Here is a 10,369-nt window from a genome sequence, read left to right on the forward strand (position 1 = left end):
TTGTTTATCCAGTGTCTAGACAGCCCAATGACAGTGATTTCCAGTATTGAAAAAATCTGTTTTATCATTGAGGAGTCAAACAATGCCAAATATTGATGACTCAGGGGAAAAAAGACACAAAACTCTGATGTGTTTTTGTATTGAGATTACTGTCCCTTAATTTGTCAAATTTTACTATCCTTGATCAAATTCTCCTGTATAACTGCCACATTTCCTCAAAACCTAGACATAAACAAGTTGTCATACTTTAAAAGCTTCTCAAATTCAGTTCAGGAAATTTCTGCACTTCGAGTTGCATAAGCTAGGGGTCTTTATGGTTGAAATGGTAATAACAACTTCACTGCTTTGTAAAATTCGACTAATCTATTAACATAATGGACACAACTTCGTTCTTTTTGATTGGAGCATGCCTCTGTTTTATACATCTATGCCGAGTTCTTACACCAATACCATTCTGTCACTTGTTAAGCCATCGATCAAGCAGATTCATAAAACAGAATCTCTAGCCGAACCTTCTTTTCTACACAGAGTCTGACCACACTGTTCCACTTACCAACAACCTATAGCATCATCACCACACACGTCAATAAATGTTTGACCCATCGAATTCACATTCCAGCTCTAGAAAGACAAAGGCAACTGCTTCGTCTTTACCTCTTCTGCTAAAGTTTCATGTCTGAGACTGACCCACCGGTTCCTTTTATAAGCCATACAAATGTATTCTCCTTCTTCACTACAACAACCAATCTGCATTTTCCATATTCCGAGACTGTAACAGAGAGATACAAAAGAACAATAGCAAAAAAATAAACTGTCACCTTGATTTCATATTTTACCATTGACACAAGCCGGTACTTAGAGCTTGGTTCTAAGCCTTCGTATAGCCTGCTGATATCTATCTCCCACTCCAAAGCCTTTGTTGTTTCAGTTATTTCTTTCTTAGTTTCATTCTTCTCCCATTCCAACACTAATGTGGCAAACCCACAAAAAGCAAACAATATTTTTATCATATGACAATAAATGAAATGAGTACATAAGAAAACAATCATGGTTTAAAGCTTACCGAATGTGAAGATAGGCGGGCATCTACTTATAATGTGATGACCAAAGTTTTTCTTTCCACAGCCTCCTGTTCTAATGTCACATAACATTTTATCTTCCAAGCGAATCACTTTAAGGATGTCCTCAAACTTCATATCCCCAAAAGCACGCTGCATACAAATATAACCACAGAAGAACTTTTAAGGAGTGGTACCAGTTTCTATAGGCAAGACACAGGGAAATAAATTAAACATACCTTCAGGTCTCTGATTGAATCTGCAGCCATAACAATTCCATACGAACTTTGCTCAGGAAAATTTGGCTTTCTTCTGCAATTTCTACAACTCATTCTTTCGTATTCCTCTAACGTAAATAGGCGTGTTACCAAGCTTTCTCTTTCTGGACTTTTCCAGAAATGATGCAGCTCAAGGATCGGCGAAGACTACCCCAGCTGCATCACTTGACTGAAAAGAGTATAAAAAACGGATGACATGTAAGAAACAATCAAGCCTATTCGTTAAATATTAATACCATGCTTTAAAGCTAATATTTTTCCGCACAAACCAGGATATGAACTTCTTCTAGGGAAGTAACTATGTTGCTCAGTAAGTAGCTGTAGAGTCCCTTTTCTGATATCTGTTCAGACAAAAAAAGCAGACAAGAAGTCTTGCAGTGCAGAAGGAACTTGTTCTTCCAAGTTGCCATGAAATGGTTGCCGATTGTGCATCAAATCCGTTTGAAGAACCTTAATGTTCAAGAGGGCCTGCAGTAGCACAATTTGTCAAAGCAAATAAGGAAATAAAGAGCTAATATATGAAAATAAATAATGATCGGAATCACTAGAGGGGAGTCAAATTTGGGCTGGTGATTGCTTTACCTTAAGCGTCATGTCAAGAGCTGAACAGGATCTGGTTGCAGCATCTCCGTGTGGTAACTCCAAATGTTCTGACAGTAAATATTCTCCAGGCATGTTTTCCATATCTTGAAGATAGTGAATGCAATCAATGATTATTGTGCATCTCACATCAAAATAGTACAAACAATTCTGTATTGAGAGGCTCTCTTTCAACAAGAGTTACCTTTAGTAGTGTCCTCTTGACTGTTACTGGTGGATGAAGTTTGACCCCTTTCACCTGAAAGAGTATCTTCAGGTTTCACAGAATCTTTTTCCGCTGTTTCTGGTGATGGAGAAGTAACTCCCGGTTCAAGTTTGACAGAAGGTTCACTGGCCATATGTACGTACGCACACGTTCCCTCAGAGAAAACATACAAATCTAGAAACCAAATTCTTTTCTAGAGGAGAGGTACTTACTCCTCAACGGTCTTATTCTTATCAAGGGGACTAGACATGCTCGTCGAAGTTCTCTGTTACACCATGAAGACCATTCCTTCTTACAACTGAGCAACCAAAATGTCAGCAAATCAAATAGAGAGTTTAGAACTATAAAGACCTTGTTGGCTTTATTTTTCTTCTTCTTTGACTGTAATTTCTTCTCCTCTTCCTTTTCTTTCTCGAATAAAAGATCTGATTCTGTTGCGGCTGCCATGGTTTTGAATTCCATATCTAAAATTCTATCCTAGACGATGAGACATCAAATATTATATTAGGAACAAGTGAAAGATCAAATCAGAGGGAAAGCTCTCCGTATAAAACTGAAGTTTCAAACCAACCAGCAAGTGTTCTTTCAGCGGTCGAAGGATGTAAGAGCGGTAGTCGAAAGCAGAAAGTCTGGTGAGGTCGTTCAACAAAGTAATCCTTGAATTTTCAATAAGCAAAATCTTTGAATCAATCAGAGGAACCTGCAAATCAAGAGAGACTTTTTCAAACTTCGACTCGATGTTATCCTGTTGTTAATCAAAATTCAGATCAGAAATGAACCTTGTTGTTGACCACTAATTTCAGATGGTCTATGGACTTTAACACTAAATCATCACTGAGACTTATACTCTCACGTGTATCAGTCAAGCCGAGGGAATCCAATGTCGGATACGATGCTCCTTTGAGAACATCTCGTACTACAAGTAGAGCAAATCTGTCGTCTCTCTCTTTCCATCTATTGGATAGAAGAGACGCATAACTGTTCCATTGATCTCCCTGACGATTCCTTCTCTTCACATCTTCGCTAATACACAAGTTCTTGGCGTCAGTAAGAGCTGCATCATACTCTAGGTACCGTAATTTCCTTGCATATTTGCATTCCAAAGTCCTACACGTGTACTGAACGGCTCTCAGAACAGCCATCCAAATATCAAGATTGTGTTTTCTAATAGGTGTGGGGAACCGAAAACTCTCATCTCGTGAAGAGCTTTCAAATAACCATGATAGGATATCATCTCCCTGAGCATGTGCCTTGGCGTAGTGAACATTGTGATCAAAAACATTGATTATACCTTCGTCATCGAATCGAGCAATCATGCATTGCAGCAGTCTCTTATCTAGGAGCAGAAATGAAAACTGAGGGTCAAAGTCAATCTTTTCTCTAACTCGGGTATCATCCCAGAAACTGTCCACTGCTCTGCGAACCAGATCTGTGCCGTCATCCCTTTCACACTTGATGTTTTTTAGAAAGTCCAGGATTTGACTGAGTTCACAACACTCCAAAAAGCAGATGCTCTGAGGTGTTTCTACTAGGCGGCAATCAGTAAGAGTATGTTTGGAAACTTGAAGCTTTTCAAGATGCTTAACCAGAAAATGCATCACCCAGTCTCGAATGCTGCAGGAGAGAATTTTATGGTCACAAAATGACACAAGGAGTAGTTGGATTTCCTTGAGTAACTTACTGCGCTCTTCATCCGCAGCAAAAGGCCAGCCTTTGGAACATCCATTTTCATATGCAAACGCTTTCACATCTTCAAGCCGGTTCTTGATCATTTCAATGGCAGCTACTGCATCAACTGGATTCCAACTTCCAACCGATATCTTACGAGCCCAAACTTTACTTACCCTCCGAGTCATATCCTTTGCCGAAGAAGGTTTAAACTCTGGTGCTGCATGTTCTTTTTCAAGATGATTCTTACATTCTTCAGCACTAGAGAACTTCATTGAACAGGATCGACAAAACCAGAATCTCCATTTTCTCTCTTCCTTGGCAGAAGTCAGAACTTGCTCCAAAGCAACTCGTCCCGCTGTGCCATATATTCCCTCAACATAGCTCGTAAGTTCCTTGGTGCTTACTTTCATAAAGTTCCTTTTGATCTCAACATTCAAACCTGCCCAATAAGACCTCAATCTCTTATACAAATCAGGCTCACTCTTCCTCTTCTCCTTTGACGACTCCCTAACTTGTTGTTCGCAGCTTTCTACAGGGGAACCAAAGCCAGCCTTGCATTCAGCGATCCTTGACTCTGCATATTCGATTATATGCTCTCGAGTTCTTCCCTTTCCTTGTTCACTAGTTCTCCCTCTCGCTTACTCACTGCTTTACATATCCATAAACCTGACTTTGCTTTCCTCAAAGATTGCTTGTAATACAATACTGACCCAATCTGTAACAGTGTACCAGCCGTAAACGCTGATAACCCAATATTTCTCGAAAAGCATTCAACAGAACCCAACAAGTAGGTAACTTTCACGTCGTTGTTCTCTGAACCTCCCGCTAGATCCTTAAAGATTGTACCTTGTAGGCAATTAACAGTGATTAGATCCAAGGCCCGTTGAGCGACAGACAAATCTTCAGTTACCTCCAAGGCCTTGACGTAGTCTTCATCTTCGTATAAATCTCTGGCACGTTTGACGACTTCGTTGCTCTGATCATCTCCCGCGGGAGGAATAAACTCCATGTTAGGCAGTAGTAGCAGTCACGAGTCTCAAGAATCTTCTGTGTTTCTCGTTCTTGGTATCGAAGGTAAGGTATGGAAGAAGATGATGGGTTACGTACGAGCCACGTGACAGGGGCTTCGCGGATTCATTTTGGGTTTTGAGGAATTGTGTCGAACACCTTGTGGGCACTCTTCTTTGTTTGGAGTAAATCACACAACTTGGTCGATTTCAATTGCACTTTTCTCGGAGTAAATTGGTTAACATATAAACAGAGAAAGCCCCAAAAAAAAGTTTGTTAAAGACTAGAATGATCAGTGATCAAAGAGTATTTTAAAAGGGTTCCATATGTTAATAGTTTGCTGTAGATCAAAAAGATTTAAGAAAATCATTATTATTCTTATTATTTTTTTTTTAGGAATTTGCTGAATAACCAATTAAAAAAATCTAACAAAGAAAATATCTACTAATTTGGAAAAATTAGAAATTTAGTATAAGGTAAATTACCTTTTTGGGTTTTTTGGTTTAGGTGCATGGGTGGATAGGGTGGACAGCGGTGGTCCGGTGGTGATCCAGCGGTGGTCCAGCGATGGTCCAGCGATGTACGGCGGTGGTCTGGTAGTTATCCGGCGATGTTCCGCTGATGTTTCGGCGGTGCTCTAGCGGTATTCCGGTGGTGCTACGGCGGTGCTCCGGCGGTCGGAGATGGTGTGATGGTGATAGAAAGTGGTTATCTATATACTTATTTAACCTATGTTGTTAAAAATTTAACCAGTTCTGATGTGACATATTACGAAAATGCTATTATATTTTAATTATTCTAATAACTAACAAAAGAAAAGTTTAGATTTGTTTACAAAATAATAAAACTCTATTTATTGTTTCATAAATCGTAGAAAATAATAACAAACTATTTAATTGGCTAAAACTTAATTGTTTATACACAATATTCACTATATAAACAATACTAAGTATATAATATTGATAATATACATAACCTNGCTTCCAAGTAGGTGGCTTCGGCTGACATGGTGTGTGGTTCATGTTCGACTCCTGTAACGTGCGGTGTGTTAACGGTTCGTTGTTGATCCGTGTTGTCTTCTCGGACAAGGTTCTCGTGAATATGCCTTATGTTAGGATTTTCTCCGTTATTCTCCTCCCGTGGAGTCTCTAGTCGTCCGTCTTCAGTCGCGGTCGTTGTTCGGGTGGCTGCAGGAGTTGAGTTAAGGTCTTGCATCCGATTGACGTGCACGCCACAAAATCTAGAGCTTGCTTCGGTAAAAGCTCTCCCTGCTGTCACCAGGGAAGCGTTCTCCTCCCGTAGCCTAGCGTTATCGGCCTCGATCTGCATTAGCTTCTGCACCGTCTCGTTCATCTTGGCAGTCAGGGCTTCCAGCTGAGCGGCGACAGTCGCTTCGACATTGGTCGTATCACTTCCGTTTCCTGTCATCTCACGTAGATTACTTTGCCCCTCGTTCTAGCGCCAATTGTTTGGGCAAAATTAATCGATTCGTTTAAAGACTACGAAAACAAGAAACAGATGTTGAACAGTTGCCTTTATTAATCAAAGTATCGATTGCAAAGTACAAGAAATCAAGCACAGTGAGTCAATCTATGAACTGAGTCGTGCGTCTTGAAGTTTCGTGAAGTATCTTGCCTTTGCTCTCGATTTCGTGTCGTCTCATGAAGACGTAGCCCTCTTTATATAGAAACCTTGTCAACCCTAATCCTCATGGGACCTGGATTCGTATAACCGCCTCTTCAAGAGATAAGACCGTTCCCCAATATTCTCTTCAAAAGATAAGATTATTTTCGAATATTCTCTTGATGAGATCAACTTCGAATATTCTCTTGACAATGTTGTTTTGTCAAGGAACGCAGTCGGTATCAAGGTCCAGTTACGGCCCGTATTGACTCAATGCTTGCCGTTACGGCCCATATCAATAGAATCTTCTAGAGAATACATAATTTTCCATTATTTATGGAATATATCATAATTATAATAGAATTTATCTATTATAATTTATATGGTTAAAATTATGTCCAACAGTTTGCCCCCACTCTCTATTTTCTTAGTAAGACTTTAGAGAGTAGTATAGACAAATAGTATTATTTATAAAAAATATTTACTAAAGCATATGACACATTACCTTAGAGTTGTCGTAAATGTAGGAAGCAAGATGGGCTTGGACTTTTGTAATATCTGTTGGCCCATTACGACATGGTCCAAAGACAGACACAAATTGACCTACCCTTTTTTTACTGTCATTTCCCTCACTCGTCACTATGCTCGAAACCTAAACCACTTTTTGCGGCTGTGTTGTCTGAAGAAACTCTTCTCAGATCCCATTGACTACTATTTTCTTGAATAATCTTGGGTAAGTCGATTTTTCCTGCTCCTTAACATTAATTTTCCATTCCTTTTATTTGTGTAGACCATTGATTCTTTTCCTGATTTATCATTTCACCTTCCCCAGTGGCAATCGGTTTCAGTTTTCCTCATAGAGTCTATTTCCCCTTGATAATCTTCAGGTAAACTCTCAATCCCCCTCCATAACTTTCCTATGGGTACTCGGCCGTAGTCAGTTTCTAAGGTGACTGTTCACCGTGAATGGGTGACTGCCGTGACATTGTAGCTGGCTTATCCTCCGTTGATGACAGAGTGAAAGTGCGTCGTAGGTCGAGTTCGAGTGTGGATTCTAGCATGTCTCTTAGAAATGTGTCGTTAGAGGTGAAGCTCTTGCAGAACAACCCACCTTCAGTCTTTAGAGAGGATGACGTTCTTAAGCTGAAGACAACTTACAACTTACCAATGTCTGTGCACTTGAGGCTTCCTCTTCCCTCAGAAAGAGCAGCGAATGCAAAGCGTGATGAGGTCGTTGTTTATGAGCTGTATTTTGCAGCAGGCTTGCGTGAAGTGATTCCATCCCTTATTGCAAAAGTGGCTAAGCGCTTTGCAATTTCACCTGGCCAGTTCTACCCATCAGCCTGGAGATTTCTGACCGCTATTCAAACTTTCTGGGAGTTGGAGTCTATTACCATAGGAGTAGAGGAGGTCTTGTGTGCGTATTTCCTTTTACAAGTTGAAACTGACCCTGGAAGATACTATCTACACACGAGGAATCATCCACCTTTAGCAGTTGACTTTGAAGGACCTTCTAAAAGAACGCTTGAGGAAGGATGGAGAGAAAGATATGTCTTTATGAAAGTGGGTGATAACCCTGGTTTTCCTACTTCCTGGTTTGTTGCAGGTGTCAAATCCAAAGCCAATTTAGCATTTAGAGATGGGGCTCTTGAAGTGGTAAAACATTCGTTGCTTCACCGTTCAGTAGAGTTTCTTACCAGCAAATTTGCTTTAGAGAACAGTACTATTTGGGGTTAGATAAGCATCTCTTAACCTTCACCCTTTTTTAAGTTTATGTTTCCTTCTTCGTGAGCTTGCCGATACATTTCTTAACGTACGATGTTGCCCCTTGTTTGTAGGTTTCAACATGTCTAACGGTCAGCGGAGCTCCGCATCAGATGCTTTTGCAAAGTTCATGGCAGCTTCTGGGAGATTAGCAGAGGCTAATCCTTCCTCATCCGGAGATGAAGTGCAGTTTCTGGGCGATCTTCCCACGCACAAGCGTAGGACTCGTGATGACACCGCAAATTCGTCAGAGGCAAGGCGACTTAGGACTGTTCAGACCGTTGCAGTCCTATCTCCTTCCTCTGAGTTAGTCTCCAGCTCCACTACTTCTATGGCTGCTGAGGAATTGAGATGCAAGATTCTCAATCATGACTTTGAGTCTCTGGTCGACATTGGGACCAATTCCACCACTGATAGCGTCTATACTGATCTCCTCAAGGTATATTCATCACTGACACGTTTTGCCATTACAGCATAGTTCTCCAAACATTTTCCCCTTTTTTTTACACATGCTTCTTTTCAACAAGTGTTTAAAACAGAGCTTCCAATTTAGCTTTAGCTTTTGACCTGTAATGCTACTCACTACGTGTTTTGTTTCTTCTCTTTTTGTAAACCCAGGCAATGTCTTCTTTCCATCTCGTCGATAAGAAGTTATCTTCTGAACACCAAATCAATGAGAATCTGAGGCGTGAACTGGACAATGAGAAGTCAAGAACCAATTTTGCTCACAAGACCATTGCTGCGAAAAGCAATGAAATTTCTAGTCTTGAAGCGAAAGTGCAAGAACTTGATCAGACCATACTCAATCTTCAGGCTTTAGGTTCGGATCTATTGAAGGAAAAGGAACTGCTTCACCAAGAGATCATGGTCCTCAGGAAACGAGTTGACGTTTTAAAGAATGAGCTTGAGTTTTTCTTGAATGGAGCAGCTATCATAGCTCGATGGGAAGCCTTGCGGGAATGCTTGTTGGAAGAGCACAAAAAATGGAAGCTGGATGAAGTGGAGGAACAGTACCGCACCGTGATGCGGAGCCAAGCACTGTTTAAAGGAATGCCTCCTCCTATATTCGAAGAATCCCTCGCTTCGATCCAAGCGCAGGAGCGGGCTAACTCGGCCAGGGCACTTCTGATCCCACTCCCCCATGACCAGCTCTACCTCTACTTGTTTATGAGTTTTCTGTTTTGTGGAAAGTTGTCGAGCATTGTTGTACTCTGGCTTTACGGTAATTTAACAACGTATGAACACCGCTATAATCATGTCGAGTAGGAGATTGTCTTCTAGTATTGTAGACATATGTAGTGGATGATTGTTGCATCTCGTAGATCCCACTAGGTGTTAGTGCTTTCTGCCATCTCTGTATTTTTTGCTATATTAATGTTTTACCTTATTATCGATGATCCATATTTCTATTGTGACCTTAGTGAATTTCACACCAACGTTGAATTACGTTTGTCGACAATTCTTTTTTTTTAATACGGGAATATTTTATACGTTGTGAAGATGTTTTCTACAACGTGAATGCTTTTTTTACAACGTGAAGATGTTTTCTACGTCGTGAAGATGTTTTCTACAACGTGAAGATGTTTTCTACAACGTGAAGATGTTTTCTACATTGTGAAGATGTTTTCTACAACGTGAAGGTGTTTTCTACGTTGTGAAGAAGTTTTCTACAACGTGAAGGTGTTTTCTACGTTGTGAAATGTATTCTACAATCGTGAAGGTGTTTTCTACGTTGTGAAGATGTTTTCTACAACGTGAAGGTGTTTTCTACGTTGTGAAGATGTTTTCTACAACGTGAAGGTGTTTTCTACGTTGTGAAGATGTTTTCTACAATGTGAAGGTGTTTTCTATGTTGTGAAGATGTATTCTACAACGTGAAGGTGTTTTCTACATTGTGAAGGTGTTTTCTACAACGTGAAGGTGTTTTCAACGCTGTGAAGATGTTTCCTGTTGTAGTAACAAGTTATTTCTCCTTGTACGCAAGTATTTTACGGTCAAGTATATCACCTCGTACCCAACCATTAGATGGACGCTGAATTTGTTAAATTCCTACGACGATGTCTCGTTAATATGTATTGCAGCGAGTGTTTCGCGATTAGATGATTACCCCTGAAATAAATATGTCGTGCAGCTTGCTGCTTGATCTTTGTAGAAAGCCTATT

General features: G+C 40.2%; 1 protein-coding gene and 1 pseudogene across 4 annotated transcripts; one reads left to right on the forward strand and one right to left on the reverse strand.

Annotated features, from left to right (window-relative positions):
• Positions 318-5,143, reverse strand: LOC104787502 (annotated as a pseudogene).
• On the forward strand, positions 7,078-9,625 carry LOC104787503. 4 transcript variants are annotated; one of them, XM_010513105.1, is made up of 5 exons: positions 7,078-7,176; positions 7,276-7,330; positions 7,435-8,175; positions 8,282-8,646; positions 8,826-9,625. In XM_010513105.1, exons 3-5 carry the CDS (start codon positions 7,503-7,505, stop codon positions 9,471-9,473), a joined length of 1,686 nt encoding a protein of 561 aa, XP_010511407.1. In that variant the 5' UTR covers positions 7,078-7,176; positions 7,276-7,330; positions 7,435-7,502; the 3' UTR covers positions 9,474-9,625. The 4 variants fall into 4 exon arrangements, with proteins under 4 accessions (XP_010511407.1, XP_010511408.1, XP_010511405.1 ...); XM_010513106.1 differs by having other exon boundaries at positions 7,460-8,175; XM_010513103.1 differs by having other exon boundaries at positions 7,276-8,175.

The sequence above is a fragment of the Camelina sativa genome, chromosome 5 (genome assembly GCF_000633955.1).
Source record: "Camelina sativa cultivar DH55 chromosome 5, Cs, whole genome shotgun sequence".
In the NCBI taxonomy this organism is placed as follows: Eukaryota; Viridiplantae; Streptophyta; class Magnoliopsida; order Brassicales; family Brassicaceae; genus Camelina; species Camelina sativa.

Coding starts and splice junctions, on each gene's coding strand:
- LOC104787503 (XM_010513103.1), top strand. CDS start 7,410: ATGGGTGACTGCCGTGACATTGTAGCTGGCTTATCCTCCGTTGATGAC. Junction 8,176..8,281: donor AGAGAACAGTACTATTTGGG/GTTAGATAAGCA, acceptor CCTTGTTTGTAG/GTTTCAACATGTCTAACGGT. Junction 8,647..8,825: donor TCTATACTGATCTCCTCAAG/GTATATTCATCA, acceptor TTGTAAACCCAG/GCAATGTCTTCTTTCCATCT.